General features: G+C 41.7%; 2 protein-coding genes across 3 annotated transcripts in view; both read right to left on the bottom strand.

Annotated features, from left to right (window-relative positions):
- The window catches only part of LOC137993668 (short transient receptor potential channel 6-like), a 33012-nt gene extending 32258 nt beyond the window's left edge, over positions 1 to 754 (bottom strand). For both annotated transcript variants that reach the window (XM_068839637.1, XM_068839636.1), the window contains exon 1: positions 1 to 754. This exon is cut by the window's left edge and continues 29 nt beyond it. In XM_068839637.1, coding sequence (XP_068695738.1) covers positions 1 to 631 — 631 coding nt within the window. In that variant the 5' untranslated portion in view covers positions 632 to 754.
- A 16813-nt stretch (positions 755 to 17567) lies between these two features.
- The window catches only part of LOC137993667 (short transient receptor potential channel 4-like), a 34959-nt gene continuing 32526 nt past the window's right edge, over positions 17568 to 20000 (bottom strand). The window contains exon 8 of the mRNA XM_068839634.1: positions 17568 to 20000. This exon is cut by the window's right edge and continues 1046 nt beyond it. The gene's annotated coding sequence lies outside the window, so the exon portion shown is untranslated.

Genomic DNA, 20000 nt, shown 5'->3' with positions numbered 1-20000 from the left:
TAAGGACGCCTAAACTTTGGCTGAAGTTCTCAGATTTTTTTTGCTTTAAACACCCTCCTCCTTGCGTATCCATTATGTCAAGCAGTTGTTCGTGTGTGCTTCCTTCGACAACAGCTATGGCAAATTCTTCAATTTCATCTGCTCGCCCTTGGTATTCTTTGTTGTGTTGGTGAAGATCGTTACCAGCAATCATTTGAAGAAGACGCGAATCTCGTAAAGCGGAAACAATCACGTCTTGCTCTTCACTTTCTTTTCCACTCGGGATCGTGTAGATCCTCCAGAACCACTTCAAGCTGATGTACAGCGGATTGGAGAGTATTTTGATCCACTCTCTTTCCTCTTCGTCAAAGTTTTCCATTCTTTGCTGCTCATCTTTTGCAGTATCGTTTAGGGTTTTAAGTGTCTCGGCGTTCTGTTTATTACGGAAACCGTCGACTCGTATTAACTCCAATACTTCGTCAGGGTCTTCCTTGTCGAGGGCTTCCAGAAGCTGCTTCCTGTACCCCTTTTTTTGACCGCCATTAACCACTTCGTTCTCTAAGGTATTGTTGACCTGCAAAGGATGCTCATTAACGTTGTCTGGGTTTGCCTCAACGTCTTGAGTAACGGTTTCGAGAAGTTCCCGAAACATGTTGACAACTCTTTAAAAACAAGGGCTCGTTGTCTTCAAATGCTCTAGCGTATTCAAGTTCTTTTCGTTTCGCAGAATTCAATTTGTTTACGATAAAAGCCTATAGACTAGTTCATGGAAGCACTAATTTGAATTGCTAAAGAACGCCTACAAACTTTGCAGACAGAATATATTTGAGGAGTGGTTTCCGATTCAGTTCACATGATAAATTGATAAACTAATGCTGTTAAGAGTTTTCAGCTGAGAGAGCGCGTATGACGCAATCGCAATACTTCAAATCAGTGATGAATCAAAACGGGTTACCGGTAATAAACATTGTAATCGCAAAACCCGGCAAAGAACTTTGTTAAAAATTAAAGACCTCTTAATCACCTACCGTGATGCACCACGGCTTTTTATTATGAAATGCGATGCACTCACCCTCGACTCGCTTTAGCGATCCAGCAAACAACATTTTTTGCTCATTTCAGAGGGTTTTAGCGGATAAATTTTTGGAAACTGAGCAAACACATTCAGGGTGAAATGAGCAGGTTCGTGTGTAAATTCCACTCGATCCGCGCGATGGTCGCAGCGGAGTGTTCTTTGAGACATGGTCTCTTCGAGACACCTGAAGAAGGCCAGGAAAATCTCTGGACTTTCGAGAAACGGGCTCCTGAACCGAAAAGTCAAGGTGAAACGGGCAGGTTTGTGTCAAGATATTTAGGATTTTATTTACTAAATTTGACCAACGGTGGCAGCGGATTCTTTTTCGAGTAACTGATCAAACGGACAATGCGCAATAAAGTGCATTGAAATAGCAGTATTTGTTTTGCATTTTGTTAAGCCAGAACAATCTTTGAGTAATTTTTCAGCAACAAAGACTTTAAACTTTGCATACAGTTATTGAAGTATGTCATTTATTTAAATCACTGTCGCCAAGCGAGCCGTGCGAGCTGACAAAATAATTTACCACTTCATACAATGAGATGCACTGAAGATAAGTGGCTTGATGATGGCGGAATTTCATGGTCCACGAATTTCGAAGACGACTGAAATTCTCGTAAACAACTTTACAAAGATTTTCGTTGCCGTCTTGGGACGTCCCTGTTTGGCTTTAGGGGAAATCAGTCGATAGTGTAATCATAAAAAAATCTCAGCTATAGACAAAAAATATACAAACAACAAGCAAAATGACTGTAAGGAAAATTGAAGAAGTTAGTAATCCTTATTAGGTGATCTCTAACGATCACGATTTAGACTGAGAATATCTTTCGGTGCAAATAGCGACTTTCGTGGACCACGAAAAGATTGTCCTGTCGCGGTGCATAACATAACCTAAAGCCTTTTATGTAAACACGATGGGAATTAAAACTATCAGCTTGTGGAGTCGTGTATAAATAATAATCAACTGCAAAACAAAAATAATAAACTTGGAAGAAGTCACAATTTACGAAACTAAGATTACTAAGGTTAAGCAGACTTTATATACAAGAATAAGAATAAGGTGATAAAAACTGAGATACACTAAGAGCTATATACAAAATAGAGTATTCGTTCATCGCGAATAAGTTAGTTTACTTTTTACATCATACATTACCAAAATCAACATCGCGGACTACTTTACGGCGCGTCCAACTTACAAATCGATCTAATAAAACATTTCATGATTCGAAGCGTGGAATATCGAGAAGATGGCCATTTGTCAAATTGTACGACGAAGACGATCTTGCGATGCATGGTGGCGATTCATTATGGTACACTCTATACATCAGCCTCAGAATTCTAATGCTTTTATTCCGCGTAAATACAAAATAAACTTAGTCCACACTCTGTGGTCTTGTATAAACAAATTCTATGGTATTTTCAACCTCAAAATAGTTTTTCAGAACAACCGAATAATCAAGTCTTTTTTTCCCTTACAAAGATAAAGTAGCTCATTCATTCAGGTCAAAAGTAGTGCACAGAGCAAATTTCTGCAGGGACGGCGGAACATATTTTGTATTGGGGGGAGGGGGAGGGGCATATAATCCGGATGGAATGATCGTTGCATGAAGGTAAGCGATTTTCCAAATTTAATGACCAACCGGATAAGCATGGCGTTTACCATTTACAACCCGGCATTCCATCCTGCTTATTTACTCGATCTTGTGAGAAAGAGCCTGGAAACGGACCGATTCTCGAAAATGGTAGGGGCATTTCCCGAATTCCTTTCCGAACGGAAATAGAGAACTACCTCTGAAGGTTATCCACAATTTCCGAAAAGAGTTTCCGGAAAATTGCCTTTCCATTTGACCTGAAAACGAAATTTCCGGATTTTTGGCAAAATGGTAAGCACCCAGAAAAACAGAACATTTTAAAGCTCTAACAACAATTTGTCACTTATCTGCAATTGGTGATCATGTTTTCTCTTTCACCCCTCTCCGACTGATAGTCGCAATACTGGTGCATATGTCGCGCGGCCGCGGTTTGGATACCACAATATTAAAAAAAAAAACATGCGCATGCGCTGTGCCTCTTTGCTTCGTTGCGCATTTCGGCCCACCACGTTTTTCTGTTTTCTCTGCTCATTGGGAGACAGTGTTTTCTTTCATTTAATGCAGATTTAATGTCGGATATGACTGGCGAAACCTCTAAAAATGTAAGTAGTTTCGATTGCGTTAGTTTTGTCGTTTTGTTGAAGCATTTATAGCGAGGATTTGCACGAACGAAGGTACGAGTCAATGACCGCCTTCTGTGTCTTTAGGACGACACTTTGTCATCGTCCGACCCGATCCATATGGCGGGTATCGGAAATAGACAGCCAGAACTTGAAAAGTTAGTGGCAGAGTCTGTGGCAAAATCATTACCAGCGGTCCTGCAAGGTGTCCTTGCCTCGCTCTCTTTACCGGGACTGAATGAACTGAAGGATAATGTTAACACGGAGACAAAGTCCACCGATGCAACGACTGGGCCAACCACCCTCCGAGGGGATCGTTTTTATAATACAGAACAAGAAACTGTCATCTCTCAAGACCTGCTGAGTTTCACAAATAAGTTCTTTTCCAGGTCCCTGTCCAAAGACAAGTGGAAGGAACTGACCACTTACTATACACAAATCAAAGACACAGAATCCTTGCTGGTAGCTCCAATTATGAGGCTGGGATGAAAGAGGAAAAAAAAAGAGGCATGGTTACACTAAAACAAAGGATCTCTTCGCCTTTGATGATGGCTTAGCTGAGCGTCAATCTGCCTTCTTGGTTGTGGCTCGTCCCTTGTTAGCAGCCTTGACAGCCCTTTATAATTCAGAGGGAGAGGATGACGATGAAGGTCCTGACCCTGATGCCATTAAGGACCTACTGAAAGATGCTTTAGTCCTTCTTGGAAACGCCAACTTTAGGCTTAATGCCTGGAGGCAAAAACGCTTCTCTGACTTCCTCACTGAGGTTGGTAAACGTACTCTGCGGGAAGGTATCCCAGAAGATAAGCACCTTTTCCCGGACAAGTTCCGAGCAAACATCAAGAGTGAACATTACCATAGCTCAACTAACAGCAAGCGTATCAGCACACCGGCCACGAAACACTTCTCCAAAGGGCCACACAGGAGGGAGCAGCCCTTTCGGGGACACTACCTCACCACGTTTTGATCGACACCATGTTTTGATCGTACCACGTTTTGCTCGAAAAGTACTGAAGGATTTAAAGGAACATCAATTACTACATTATCGCGGTAAAAGGGCTGGGCGTAGAACCTCTAAACAAAATATCCCTTTTGTTATGACCAGTCGCTTTAATGGTCAAGATCGTGTGTTGATTTCAGTTACAAGATACGCTAGTCTTCATCGTCAAATGGATGAAAGGTACGCTGTACCTAAATTTTTGTTTATTAATATCTGCAGCCTTCTTAAGACCAAAAATCGCATCAGATCCCCCATGGCTCTTGAAATGGATTTGCACACGAATGCTATTGACATATGTGTGGTTTCCGAAACTCATTTAAGACTCGATGTTCCTGACGCGGTTATCGCCATGTCAAATTATGCTCTATACCGCCGAGACAGTAACTGGAGTAGAAGGGATATGCGTAAAAATGGGGGAAATGCCATTTACATCAACAACAATATTAAGGTTATCGATGTATATAGATCGGAAGAGTTTGAACTGATTGCGATTACTACTTTCTTACCCAAGGGACAACAGATGCTAATTTGTGGAGTTTATCACCCACCGCTGCATGATTATCAAGAAACGAGTCTGAGGAGCTGTATAATTGACTTGGCGGACTCCATCTTGGAAAGTTTTGCGGACGGTTTGTTTGTGTGTGGAGGAGATCTCAATCAAATGGATATTACCCGTTTCGAATCGCTTTCTGGCTGGCGTCTTTTGTAAGCTTTCCCACAAGAGGAGAGTCGTGCATGGATAATTGTTTCACCAATAATCCAGGCTTGTTCAATCTTTGCTATCCTATACAGATGCTGACGAAGACCGATCATAAGGGATAGATATTACCTCGTGGCATAAAACTTAAGCCACTTCGATATAAAGTTCAACTTAGAGATTGCAGGGAACATCGCAAGGCCAATCTTTATTCTGAACTTGAGCAAGTGGATTGGGGTTTCGTACTGGAGGCCAACAATATCGAAGACGCTGTGACAAGTCTCGAGACAAAAATTCTGGAACTCCTGAATGCTTGTATGCCTTTAAGAATAGAAAAAATGTCGTCACGCGATCCTTTTTGGATGGGCACCCTTATTAAATATTTGTTGAAGATCAAGGCCAAAGTAACGGGTTCTCATAAAGATCTATTGTTATAAAGCTTCTTCTCGTTGTACACTAAGCGAAGCGGAAATTAGGGATCTCAACTGCTTTTTCGGTCACTTGTGCACTGATAATGATTATCATAAACCAGAACCCATATCAGTTCCATCTGATGCTGAAATACCACGCGTAAACGAAATGCAGGTATGGAGATCACTCCTAGGCTTAAAGAAGACAGCCACCGGTCCAGATCAGATCCTTTTTTGGGTATGGAAGGACTATGCTGAAATTCTTACGCCTGTAGTAGCTGAAATATGGAACTTATCCCTTGAAACCCATGCATGGCCGAGTTCTTGCAAGAATGCCAACATAACCTCTCTTCCCAAGGTTGAAATTCCCAAGGAAAATGGCGACTTTAGAGGAATAAACATAACCACAGTTATTGCTAGAGCATTTGAAAAGGTTGTTTATAAATCTTATGTTAAGAACATTGCCGAGAGTAGCTTAAGCCCCACACAGTTTGCTTATAGAGAAGGTGGCAGTTGTACTGATGCCCTGTTAACAATGCAACACGAAATTCTTAAGTCTTTGGATCAAAAGGGATGCAATGCAGTTAGGGTGCTTGCAATGGACTTCAGTAAGGCCTTTAACACTGTTAAACGCGATCTGTTATTTTCGCGATCTGTCATTTTCCGCTTAATCCATATATGTTTAATTGGTACTTAAGCTTTCTTACTGATAAGAGACAACGGGTTGTCTGCAATAGCATCATTTGTGATTGGATCAGAGTGAACAAAGGCACCACGGAAGGAAGTGTTAGTGGCCCCTATTTATTTAATATGTTCATAACTGATGTGCAAACAGATCCAAAGTCCAACTCTTTGTTGTTCAGGTATGCAGATGATTCCACTCTAATTATTCCTGTTTGGAAGGAAAGTGATAGTAATAATGCAATTGATGTAGTTAACAACTTTATAGAATGGAAGTATTACGTTTTTGCAAACTTTGGGCGCATAGCACTTTTATGTGAACAGACTTAACTGATTAGAGTGTAATGTGAAGTGCTAATTATCTACCCCATATGAACCATGTGAGCGTTAGCCCTACTGATAGAAATGGGCCCACACAAGGACAGAGAAAAACTCTGACCAGGGTGGGAATTAAACCCACGACCTTCGGGTTAGATCACCGCTGCTCTACCGACTGAGCTACAAGGTCAGACGGGAGCAGGCCGTGGGAACTGAAGATGTTAAAGTCACGGCAATGAACATGTACGAGTACAAGGAAGGATTACGTTTTTTGCAAACGTTGGCCGTGTAGCACTTTTATTTGAACAGACTTAACTGATTAGAGTGTAATGCGAAGTGCTAAGTATCTATCCCATATGAACCTACTGATGGAAATGGGCCCACACAAGGTCAGAGAAAAACTCTGACCGGGGTGGGAATTGAAACGGCCAACGTTTGCAAAAACGTTATCTTTTTATAGAATGGTCAATCAATAATGGTATGAAATGTAATTTCTCTAAATGTAAAGAAATGGTTTTCCGGAAGAAAGGCTACAATATTGTACTAGATACAATGCAGAATATCCCGCAACATCCAGAACTATGTATCTCAGGGGTTAAATTTCAGGAGAATTGTAGGTTCTCTATTCATGTCAAGAATAAGTTGGCCGCAGCTAATAAATGTCTATATATTCTAAGAACTCTAAGGAAGGAAGGAAGGGTATTGTCAAGCGGAGTTGGATAACTTATTCAGCACTTTAGTTTTGCCTAAGCTTATGTACGGAATATCTGTATACGGTTCATCTCCACCAGAGCTTAATACCATACAATGCTTCCTTGATCGTTGTCATAAACGAAGATATACGTCCTCTCCTGTTTCCATTATTAATTGCTTAGAAAAGTCCGATAAAGTTATTTTCAAGAAATTAAGCGAGTGGGAACGTCATCCTTTACATCACTCCCTTTCTAGGATTAACCCTGGTACCCTTAAGCTTAGACAAGTCAAGCCTACATTTCCGATTTGTAATACTGAGCGTTTTTAAAATGCTTTTGTTAACAGACTTAGTTTTCATTACAATTTAGCTTTTAGTAATTAATGTAATAGTAATAATAGTTATAATCAATGTCACACTTGATATGTATTTTATCAGTGAACTAAAGACTACTACTACTACTACTACTGACAACATTCGAGTTGGAGGGAAACGGAAATGGGGATATGGCTCAAGGTCTAACCTGCAGTTCCCCAAAAGGGTCAGAACAGCAGGATCCTCCCAGGAATCTGACACCAAGACCAGCTCGAGCTGACTATCCGTTCCCATGTCTCAAAATGCTTATGCCTCTCACCAACAGATCAGCAACTCGTTTACATTTTTTTGTTCAGAATTGGAAACAAATAACACAGGACACTTGGACCTTACAAACAATTCAGGGGTACAAGATCCCCTTTTGCAGGCGCCCCAGGCAATGGCGCATTAGAGTAGCCACTCGGATGCTTACCATATGGAAAGGGCTATCACCGAATTGTTAGCAAAGGAAGCCGTCCGCGAAGTCAAGCCACAGGACGACCAGTTCGCCTCAACCCTGTTCTTAGTACAAAAAAGAAAATGGAAATTATCGACCCATCATCAATCTTCGTGCTCTAAACCGTTTCTTGGGGAAGGAGTCCTTCAAGATGGAGGGACTGCTGTATCCCTGATACAGCAGAGAGACTTCATGATGAGATTAGACCTGAAAGATGCATATTACGCACTTCCAATTCATAACTCCCACAGAAAGTATTTGAAGTTCGTTTATCAGGACAGAACATACGAGTTTCAGTGCCTTCCCTTGGGCCTGTCCTCAGCTCCGCGGGCATTCACAAAGACACTGAAGCCAGTGCTGGCAGTGTTGCGGTCCATGGGCATCCGGGTTGTGATCTACATAGACGACATGTTATTACTACACCAACAGAGCAAGGTGCTGCAGAAAATCTTTGCTCAAGTGGTAGACTTACTGGAAAAGCTGGGCTTTCTGGTGAAGAAGGAGAAGTGCTCCCCCATTCCTTGCCAACGTCTAATCTTCCTCGGAGCTGCCCTAGACTTCACAACGATGACCCTGTCCCTCCCTCAACCGAAACTTACCTCCATCACCTCCTTGCTCAAGGGAGTGGCTTAGTGAGGAGTCTGTCCACGTTAATTGGACAAATGAGCCATGCATCACAAACAGGGACCTTGGTTGCACCACTTCATTATAGAGGTCTTCAACGCCTATACCTGCAAGCAGTGTCACAACATGGGCAGGCAAGGAAAGTGATAGTCCCCTTAACCTCCCAGGCACACAAAGACCTAGAGTGGTGGGTCTCAGAGAGCAGCTGCCGTCTAAATGGCTGTCCAATTCAGCTTCCACCCATCGATCTCACGGTTTGGAGCGATGCCTCGAAAACGGACTGGGGTGCAGCCTACCAGGGGATTGCCACCGGGGGTCATTGGATTGTGGAAGAGGCGCAGTGGCACATCAATGTCATGGAGCTAAGAGCTCTGAAAGTACGTCTGCAGTCCCAAGAGGCTCAACATCCCCCGCTCAAACACATTCACTTGAGAATAGACAACACCACAGCGGTGGCGTACATCAACAAGAGAGGGGGCACGCGCTCCCCTGCTCTGACTGCACAAGCCCTAGAGTTCTGGGCAGTAGCCTTGACAGCAGGAGTATCATTGACAGCTCAGCATATTCCAGGCATCCAAAATGTGGTAGCAGACACAGCTTCCAGGCAGATCGAGACCAGAACCGAATCGACATTGGACAGGAAGATCTTCCAGTCCTTTTGTCAGAGATTTTACATACCAGACGTTGACCTATTTGCATGCCATTTAAACCACCAATTAATTACCCAAGTATGTCTCGAGGTACCCAGATCCGGGGGCTCTGGCTGTGGATGCATTCCTCCTGGACTGGAGCAAATGGACTTGTCTAATCCATCCTCCCGTAGTCCTTCTTCCTCGGGTACTGAGGAAGATCAAAGAGGATCAAGCAACTGCCGTCCTCCTAATTGCCCCGAACTGGAACTGACAGCTATGATTTCCAGATCTCATTCAGATGCTGGTGGATCGCCCACTGCTGCTACACCAGCGCCAATCTCTGTTGTTTCTCCCATTTCAGCCAACGGAATACCATCCCCTGTGGAAGTCCCTTCATGTGACAGTTTGGCCACTATCAGGGACCATTACCAAGCAACAGGCTTTTCAAAGGAAGTTGTTGACATCTTGGTGGCCTCGTGGGGAAAGGCCACCCAGAAGCGGTACTCAGGCCCCTGGAGGGCATGGGTACGCTGGTGTTCTCAACGGGGTTCCTGTCCCATTTCAGAATCTGTAGCAGAGGTTTTTGCATTCCTTGCCTTCCTAGTTATACATGGAAATTTAGAATACAAGACTATCGCTCTTTATAGGTCAGCTATTTCTCAGGCTCATGACCCAGTTGGCTGTACTCAGTTAGGAAGCCTCCCCGTTGTGATTCGTTTTATGAAAGGGGTGTTTAAGATTAAACCCCCTAAGCCAAGATACCGCTCTACATGGAACGTTAAGACTGCCTTATCATTCCTAGAGTCCTTGGAACCCTTAGAAGAATTGACACTAAAGCAGCTTTGTTATAAAACTGTTTTATTATTAGCACTGACTTCAGCAGCAAGAGCTCATGATCTGTCTGCGTTGGACTTGACGTATTTTCTCAGGAAAGAGGGGTCATGGGAATTTTCACTTTGTTTGTTTCAGCTCTGAACGAGGAACAGTCCCCATCCATGACTTTTACGAAATCGCCGTTACATTTTTCTGATTTTGGAGAATTTTCTGGGGATACCTCTTGCATGCTGAAGCAGAGAAAAAAGAGAAGCGTCCTTTAGCGAATTAGCAAGTATAAAAGGACTAAATGAAATAATGTCTATACCAGTTTAAAGTGCTGGCTATAGATGAAGTGGAGAAGTGATCCTGGCACTTACCTGGACAATTTAAACAATAGACCCCTTTCAGTTAATTCCCAGTCTGGAGGACAAAACAATAAGATTGTTTTGCATTTGAAAGGTTTGTTTCTCTCAGGGGAGAGAAAAACCATTGTTTTGTCCTCCAGATTGGGAATTACTGAAATGGGTCTATCGTCTTTTATAGCGCTATCCACCGGTTAAATGCTATCCTAGTGTTTGTTTATAACAAGGACTATTTTGAGGTGTTCTCTTGTCTACACTTTGATGAAACAAGGAAACAGAAATAAGAAAATTATTTGTCTAGTCACGACAGGCACGACTAGTCCGGCACGACTAGGAACATGCAAGTTCCATACTTGGTCTATGTCACAGCATTCACATAGACCAACCTATTTTTAGACGGCTCTTTTATTACATTTTCTGCAAAAAAGTGTGCTCCAGTCCATTCCATTCCGAACCCCCTAAGTATAGAGATATACGTACACTTCCGTGATGAAATAAAAAATGACCTACCATGTTTCCACTAGTGAAAAGTTGTGGTATCGGCCTTTTAATTGGTCGGACGATTTTCTCACTAGTGAAAAATTGTCGTATCAGCCTTTTGATTGGCTAATATTATGTTGAAGTTTGGCACGAGTGGCTTGTGCCCCGACAGCGGGAGTAAAATTTGTAATCATGGCGGTCTACTGGTGTATGGTTTTCAAAGTTTTTGATTTTTTATTGCTTAGTTTTCTCCACAAAATACTTCAGAAGATCTAACCTCGTTAACTTTATGATCTCTTGTACTTATATAATAAACAAATTACTTCATGGTTGGCTCGTTTGTACGTTTTTTATTACTCAATCGTGTGAAACCATCGAAGACAAAGCCAACGCTGTTACTTTCATTCTTAGTCAAGAATCCGCGTGCTGCATTTATATTTATTCGCATGAGACATCGCGATAAAACTAATTCTGCAAATTGCTTGGAAGGGCAACCAATTTTGTAGAAGATCTGTTAAACAAGAGCCGACAAACCTTTGGTGTTCTTTCAAGCTAAGACAATTTTACGAATTTTACATATTGGGTGTCTGATGACCTTCCGCCTGGGTTGGTAATTTCATCTGCATTGACTAACATGCAGCCATAATGCACAATCTTTGATTATATTAATATTTTAATTAAAGGCATCGAATTGTCCGGACGAAATATATTTCGTAATGATAATGCGCCAGACGATCTCAAACCCACACGACTCGATATGTCCAGAGGCTGGATAATCCTTTCGACATATATTTCTTTCTCCTTTCGTCGACCAAGGCAACAATAGTTCTATCGGGTTATAGAAATAAAAAAGCAAAAACCGATTAATATTAGGAAACTTTTGATCGGAGGACGCGGGCGACTAAGAGTACCATTTTTCTGTACTGAGCATGCGCATAATGTTTGGAGGCCGACATTTTTCGAAGTGCGCGTGCTCAGAACAGAAAACTCGTACTCGAAAACTTGTCATCCCGGATCCGGGCTCGAGTGTGTAGCTTAGATCCTGGGACTACGTAGTTTTAGGAGCCTCATAAAAACACTAAAGATGAAAAGTTCATACAAAAAAAAGTCAGCGAAAAAAGTCGGGCATTCAATATCTTCGCAAAGTGGCATTTCCTTTGTAAGTTGCATGCAGACTTTGAATATTAGCACTGTTTTCTCGATTTGCGTGTGTCTGTCGTCGAAGATGAATACTGTCGTCCACCCAAACAATCCACCATGCCACACTCTCACCAGTCTCCCACTTTTTTTGGAGTGGGCAAATTAGCATTTCCTTGAAAAATGCCGGCACCAAGAGTTCTTATATGAGCATTGTTTTCTCGATTTGCACTCGTTTGTAGTTCTGAAACATTCCCCAATGCCACACTTTTGTAAGTCTCTCGCAGTTTTTGGAGGGGACAAATTGACCAGGTATGAGGGCCTCAACCTTAACAGTGCAGTTTCCATCCATAATTGTCGCGACGTGCCTGGGCATCGGACCAGCCTTGGTCACATTAAAGGATTGGAACAATCCCCAACCGTCTCGACCCAGAAAGCTCAGTCAGCAACATATATTTAAAGTTTGGCATACCTCTGTGTTGCACAGCTTGTAGTCCCTTTCCTCGCCTTCGCATCTTTTATCGCCATTCTTGGGGCTAAAAGGAAAATTTATACGCTTATATCTCCAAGATACCCTGACATCTGCATCAACAAATAACATACCATTGTTTATTTGGTATTCTACGGAACTTTTCTATGGAATCAAGGATAATAATTTACGATTTTTTTTATGACAATTATTTATGAAATTCTGATCTGCAAAATAGTGTTTTTTTGTTCGGCCATTTTTCACAGTTCCGATTTTTCCCCAATTTTTCCAAATGATTAATCGGTTTGCTGGATGTTATTGTGACGTTTCAAAGTGGCGCAAAACAAACGGTTGGCATGCTGGATGCTATTCTGACGCGCAGATTTGGGACACAACGATTCTCTCGATTTCTCACGCTTGGGACGTGCACAGGTTAACCACGAACAAACAGGATACCGAATACGTCTCTTTTATCGACGCAATTAAGCAATTAAGCAACAATGATGGCTACTGCAAAGGGGGACGTCATTCCAAAACATAGCTTTGCGCTATCGTAAGTATTTCTCAATTATCCCATCTTGATCATGTTGTACAGTAGGCGTGAAGAATCCTATAAGTAGGTTGGTACGAATGAGAAACCTGAGTGGTCCTCGCCCTCGGCTGGACAATTAACTATAGATGTTGCCGGTAAAACCCCTTCGTTCTCAAGTTAAATCCGTTTTTACCTAGGTTAAATTGGTTATTCTAATTTTACCTGGCTTGCTTGAATACGCACTAAGATGAATCGAGGAAACTTTTTTTGGAGCCTAAATTTAAGCCTGGAGAAAAATTAGGGTCAAGTTAGGATTTAGGATTTTTGGTTGTTATACATAGATGTCAATAATCATTGACTTATTATACAAAAGTAAATAATGAAAATAACTGTATTGGGTTGAGCATGTTCGTCGTTGTTGTGTAGACACTGTTGTGTAGAGACTGTTGTGTGAAGATACTCAACTAAAGATCTGGAGGGGTCCGAGTTCGAGTACTGGTAAGTGCGTTGTACAGTTCTTCGTTTGCTTACTATGTTATAATGTAGAGACTAAATAGATAAATGTATGAATACAGAAACCGATGAGATGATAGGAAACATTAAGATGGTCTAAGATGTGTTGAGATGCATAAGACAGGGCGGAAGGTATAGGTGCTTTCAGCCCTTCTTAGGGGGCTGATAACTGCTTTAAATTAGGTGCATATTCAACCTACTGTAGGTAAAAGGAGGATCACCAAATAACCTAGGTAAAAACGGATTCAACCTGAGAACAGATTTGACCAACAACATAGGCACGTGAAAATTAAGGTGCGGTAATATAAGATCTTTAATTTGACACTGTAAATCGTCAGTTCAAGCTAAGACATGGTTGTTTCGCAAGAATGTGATGGTATAATTTTGCTTATCAGTCATTTGAATTTCCCCAAGGAATCCGCATTTCTTAGATTTTGAGGCAGGATGGTCCACAGAAGAATTAGGCGGGCTCGATTACCAGCCCGGCGCTGTTTCGGGAAAAGGAAGCCTCGCTCTAGGGGCCCATTTCTCGAAAGTCCCGAAACTTAACGGGCTATTTCTTGGTGTCAAAATTCCCTTTGTATCAAGAACGGAGAGGATTTAAGTCGTCAAACGTCACAGTAATTTTTCTTTTTGCTTCCTATGCTGTATGTATTGTCTGGGACAAATTTCCCTCAAATCTTAAAAAAACTAAAGATATACCAATTCTCAAAACTATCGAAACCTTATCTACTGTCAGAACAACATAGTTAAACATAACTTAAGCGTATATCTTTTCTCTCTTTTGTATTGTACTTTTAAAACGGCTTCTTTGTAAATAGATTCTATCTCAATTCTTTACAACTTTAAAATCTGGAGAACTGGCTAGAAAATCTTAGGATTATTTTAGCTCTAGGTTATATCAAGTACAAACAAATATTATGTTTCTTCTATTTATGTACGTAAGTTAAGCGTGGAACGCGCGGTGGCCTCATGGTTAGCGCGCTCGACTCCGGATCGAGTGGTCCGGGTTTGGGCCCTGGCTGGGGGCATTGTGTTGTGTTCTTGGGCAAGACACTTTACTCTCACTCTCACGGTGCCTCTCTCCACTCAGATGCATTACTGGGTACTGGCGAATTTAACCCTGCGATGGACTGGCATCCCATCCAGGGGGGAGTAGAAATACTCCTAGTCGCTTCATGCTACAGAAATCGGGATAATCTCCAGCTTAATGGGCCACTTGGCTCGTAAGCAGACTTTACCTTTTACCAGAAACCCATAAGGGTTGAAATGTGTAACGCGCGTTCACAGCTTCCGAATATTCAGTGCTAAGTACCATATTTGGAAAACCCTCGCTCCAGTTAATTTCGCGCGAGAACATTGGTGCTATTGCGTCACGGTGTTCTTGCGAACTGATTGGTTGAATGTTTCTCTCTTGTTGTTCCAAATATGGTACTTAGCAAATTGAATACTCAGAAGCTTGTTTCCCAGCACACAAGGTGCCGTTACACGTTTCAACCCTTTTGGGTTTCTGCTGTACAAGGCGAATAAAGGCGTAAGCCAGGTATTATCATTTCCTGTAGTTAAAGTTTAATTTTTGTTTTTTTTTTGGAGGATACCTTTAATACGCACGTCGGTGGCTCAGTTGGTTGCGCTGTTATGCGGGAGACCCAACACTCAGATCTTGAAATAACTGAGGAGAAGGTGCTGGATTTGTAATTTCATTTCAAGTCTTCTCGGATAAGGACTATGAACCACAGGTCCCTTCAATCAACTTTTGTTCCTAAACTCTGTGGGACGTTAAAGATCCCACACACTATTCGAAATAGAGTAGGGGATGGAGTCCCTAGTGTTGTGTCTGTCTTGTTCTCTACAGCAGAAGTGGCCGACATAGCGTGATGTCTCTAAAAAAGCTTGTCAGTGGTGTACGAAGCCACCTAAGCAGAAACAGGCATAAGTCAAAAAGGGACTTTGCTAAGTGCTGGAACGTAGATTCAGATACGAGCTTCCTTGCGCATGCTTGTGAACATGTGGGTGTATAAGCGGCACTAGGCTTTTATAGATTTTGCCCTGTTGAGAAATCAAGGAACTATTTGCTACGTTGAAGCCGGAAGATTTACCCCAGACCGGCTAACAGAAAATGTAATTGACGTTCATTTCTTTGATTGTAAATGCCCACGTAAAAGTGTAAAAGTGTGACATTAAAATGGGATACACCGTATAAAGGCCAGTTTTCAATAGCGACCTTCAGATTGCAGTACGAGGACAACTGCGTGTACGAGATCTCAGTTTTGAAAACGCGCAATTCGAAAATTTTCGTTCCCAGCACAGAAAAATCGCACTGGTACTTGTTCTCGTACCCCAGTCTGAAGGCCACTATTAAGCATAAGGCCGTCCGCTTCTTTTTCTCCGTTTACCGTCCCCCGACTGACCTACATTTTTGAGGTTTCAACCAAAAAAAGATATGAAGAAAGTAATGACTAAACTTTTAAGCGGTTATAGTAACTTGAATCCCAGGGTAAAGGTGACACTCTTCTACAGGAGAGGCTTTCTGTCCGCTTGGGATGAAAATATGTGAGCTGAACCACATTCAACTTCGTTCCCAGGGTCTCTCTTCCTTGCCTCCACCCTGGGAACGAATTTGAACCACATTAACTCTCTAACTCAGTCGTTCAGTCTACCCCTGAAACACAACTCTTTCTGCATCTTGAAAATTGTTCCTTTTCGATTGCTTCTGATATTATTTTTGCTTGTTTAGATTTTTTGAATACGACCGACTAAGCACAAACTTAAAAAAACCCATCATTGTCGACGGTAAACGGAGGAAAAATACTTTTAAGGGAGAGGCCAGTAACATACAAGCTCCGTGGGGTATTGGTCATGGGTAACGTTTAGTAGCTCAGTCAAAACGTCAGTCAAAACACACTGATTTACCTGATCTAATGCTTGTGGTGAGATCTGAAAACCAGCCTTTCTTAAGAGGAAAAGCACAGTTAACCGATAACTGCAGTCCATAAAACTTAACTGTCATTTTTTCGGCTCCATTCAGGCAGTAAATTGTGGCATTACACAAAGTCACAACAAGTGGTAGTTTTAATACACATTTTCACACTTTTTTTATAAAGTTTACCAGTCTACATCATGTCGAAAAGGCACATTCCATTATTTCACAACGAACGATTTACAGCCGGAAACTGCAGGTGCTCTGGAAACAAGTCTTTTTCCTGTCGATACGAAAGCACCTGGTTGAAGCACACTTACTTGACTGAGGACTAGTACTCTGGTCACCAATTAAAAGTCAACTACACTGTTTCTTCTACAATAGTTTTCCTTTTATCTCGCGCTAACCCTTTCGATAGATTGTCGAAAGTATATTTTTACGTTTTGTGATTCCAGACTTTTAAATGTACAACTCTACGGCGCATTCTTTTGAGACCGTTTCCCGAAAAAAATGACATATCCTGTCGTTGTTTTCTTCCGAGATGACCTTTTCTCTTCTGGAAGAGGTTACTCATCAAAAAAGTGAGAGAAAAACTTGAAGATCAAAGCGTCGAACACGGCTTTAAAACATACTGTCTCTTACTGAGTTATACCGCTAGAACAGGAGCTCATCAATCGGAAGGAAGCCTCTTTCTCTACTAATTCCTTGAGTTAACCGTTTCCCGAGTAAAGCTTTTTTTAGGAGCAGGTTTTTCCCGCGAAAAAGTATCATATTTCCCTTGACACTGAGATAGCTCTGTTTTGATTGGCCTTTACTCGTGACAGTGGGCGTGCTGAATCTCCCAAGGGATGCATTCTTTAAATGGAACCTCCACTAAAACAACAAAAGAACTTTAAACCACAGAACATAAGGCTAACAATTAAATTTGTTCAAACTTTTTCCAATGAAAGCGTTTGTATCCGAAAGAAATGAATTTCAAAAACGCTTGTATTGGCTTTCAAATTTCCTGGGCGCCGCCATCTTGAATAATTGTGACGTGTCGGGGTTGCCTCTCTGTTCTGCCCTAACGCTCTTTGTTCTGACACAAAGAGCGTTTGTTCTGGAACAATAGGGCAACCACGACACGTCACAATCATTCAAGATGGTAGCGCCCGGGAAATTTGAAAACCAAAAGAAGCGTTTTTCAAGTTCATTTTTCTCGAATATAAACGCTTTGATTGGAAAAAGTTTGAACAATGTTAATTGTAAACAGTATGCTCCGTGGTTTAAGTTATTTTGTTAGTGGAGGTTCCCTTTAAATAAATCTACTCGTGAGCGAAAGAGTTGACTCCTAGGCCAGGGCCAAGTATGGGTGATAGAGGCTCTTCTTGATGAGCTCCTGGTTGGAGAAAAAGCCGTTGGCAGGTGCGTGACATGTTTATGGTATTTAACGTGTCTGAAGGGCTGGCGTTAATTCAACCCAAGCTGTGATGGTGCTTCTAGCCACAGCAAAGCAAGTCGTCCAAGCCGAAAACGAAGTAATTGCTAAAACACAGATAAGCCCATTATTACCTGTGTTCCTATTACAGGGTAACCCCCAAAAGAATGCGCCCTAAAAGTGTAAACAACTCGGAATAATATTTTACATGCAAACATAAAGTAATGATAAAGGAACACTCGAGATTTAATTTTAAGCTTAAAAGACTCCTAAAATGAATTGGAATAGTGATTAATTATTAATTATTAATTCTCACACTATAATTAATGCAAACTACGAAATGATCAAAGATAAAGTGTATGATAGACAGACATATAGATCATCTCAGTAATGCACACATTTTGGTTAGTTCTCATCTATGATCTAATAGAGAATAGACGCAGAGCTGACGTCATCATTACAAAGTTTTAACTCTTTTCTATATAAACAAATAAATTCCATGTTGCCGTGCGCCTCTTTAAAACTAGATCACAAAGGATGTCAAAATGTGGTAAGAACATTAGTGACACACTCGGCTATCCCCTCGTGTGCCACATTTTTGTTTTTACAACATTTTGACGTCATCTGTGATCTTCCACTGAACAAATGCACGGCAACATGGAGGTCTATTTGTTAAACAGATATTGAAACCGCGGATATCGATAAAAACCCGTTTTCTAAGAGATAACGATTGTTAAGTTGTTAATAGGGAGCTTAAGCACGCGCGTTTTTGAGACGCGGACGGCAACCGGAAGAGAACATTTCGCGTACCAGGACAGTGATGTCTCCCAGATTTTTACACTAATCATCTCTAATGGGGAGAAATACTTAGCAATATAAATGTGGTTGTGTAAAGACAGCTCACTACTGGTTGCAGTCCGCGTCTCAAAAGCTCCCTAATGACATCCATGCACAATCTCTGAAACTAGAAATATAGTTCTTAACCTCTACCGAAGTATCTGTTTCAGTTCAAATGATTTTTCTTTCAAATGGGAAATTTTTCCGCTCAGTGGATATCTGTAGGTTGGATTTCAGCCAAAGATATCTGACTATACCATCTCGTTCCAAGAGCTTTTCACCCAACTCTCGGCGGAGGAAAGCTCTGGGAACCAAGTTGCTGACCATCTTTAGCGGTTGTTGATAAAACTACTCGTACCAAGACACATGAGTGGCTCAAATCCTAGCACTCGCATTTCAAATTTAACTCAGTTTTCTATCCATTCGAGGTTAATAAAACGAGTTCTGGCGTTACTGAAGAGATGGGAATAGACAACCTCGTTCCCAGGGCTTTCCGTCGCCGAGAGGAGGGCGGGCGACCAGTCTTTTCCCGCCCGCCCTACTGTCGGCGGCGAAAAACCCTGGGAACGAGGTAGGGGAATAGCGCCACCCCTACCACAATAACGGCACAAGCCATAGGAAAAGAAGCCCCTTCGGGTTGCCCTAGACTTCTCACTTTTTGAGATCTCTCCATTTCCATTTGTACGAAAATTTCCTTCCTTGAAGGTCCATACGTACTTATAACCTTCCGTGTTATTGTGTCTGTATGGAATCGGGACTCGCTTAAAATGTCGTATGGTGTCTGTATCGATTCTTGAAATTTGTGGCCACTCCATATATATAGATTCTGATAGTTTTACCACGATTTTTCAAAAGCGCTCAACTCTACAGGAGCATTAGATCATACTATTTCATAAATGAAATATAGGGCTTCAAAGATAATTCATCGCTTTTTTGCGACACCTCTTTTTAGTACGGTCTCAATCAGACCACAATCATGAAGCACCTTAAGCGAATGATTGTCAATTTTAGAAATGTTGGTCGGCCATATTACACAAGGTCACGCAATTTTCTACCATAAGGTCCGAACGTACTCGACAGTTTTTGAGCGTGAATTTGTCTATGTGCGGGCGTGAACTTGTTAACTCGTTTATTATGTTCAGGGTGCGCGGATTTCAGTAGATGATAACGTTAACCTTTTCGTGGAGGCAGAAGTTGCACGGGAAGTGCGATGGAAAGTTTTCAGGAAATGCGATGCCTACAGCAATATTTCAAAGAAATGCAATAATGATCAACTTCAGATGCAGCAAAGAATAATTACCGCGATCGAGGGAGACTGCTCCGCGGCATCGACTCAAACTCTGTTTAACATCACAGTCATAATCATTTTGCAGTAAAAAAGAAGGCG

The sequence above is a fragment of the Montipora foliosa genome, chromosome 2 (genome assembly GCF_036669935.1).
Source record: "Montipora foliosa isolate CH-2021 chromosome 2, ASM3666993v2, whole genome shotgun sequence".
NCBI lineage: Eukaryota > Metazoa > Cnidaria > Anthozoa > Scleractinia > Acroporidae > Montipora > Montipora foliosa.
This window is presented reverse-complemented; position numbering and strand designations above follow the sequence as displayed.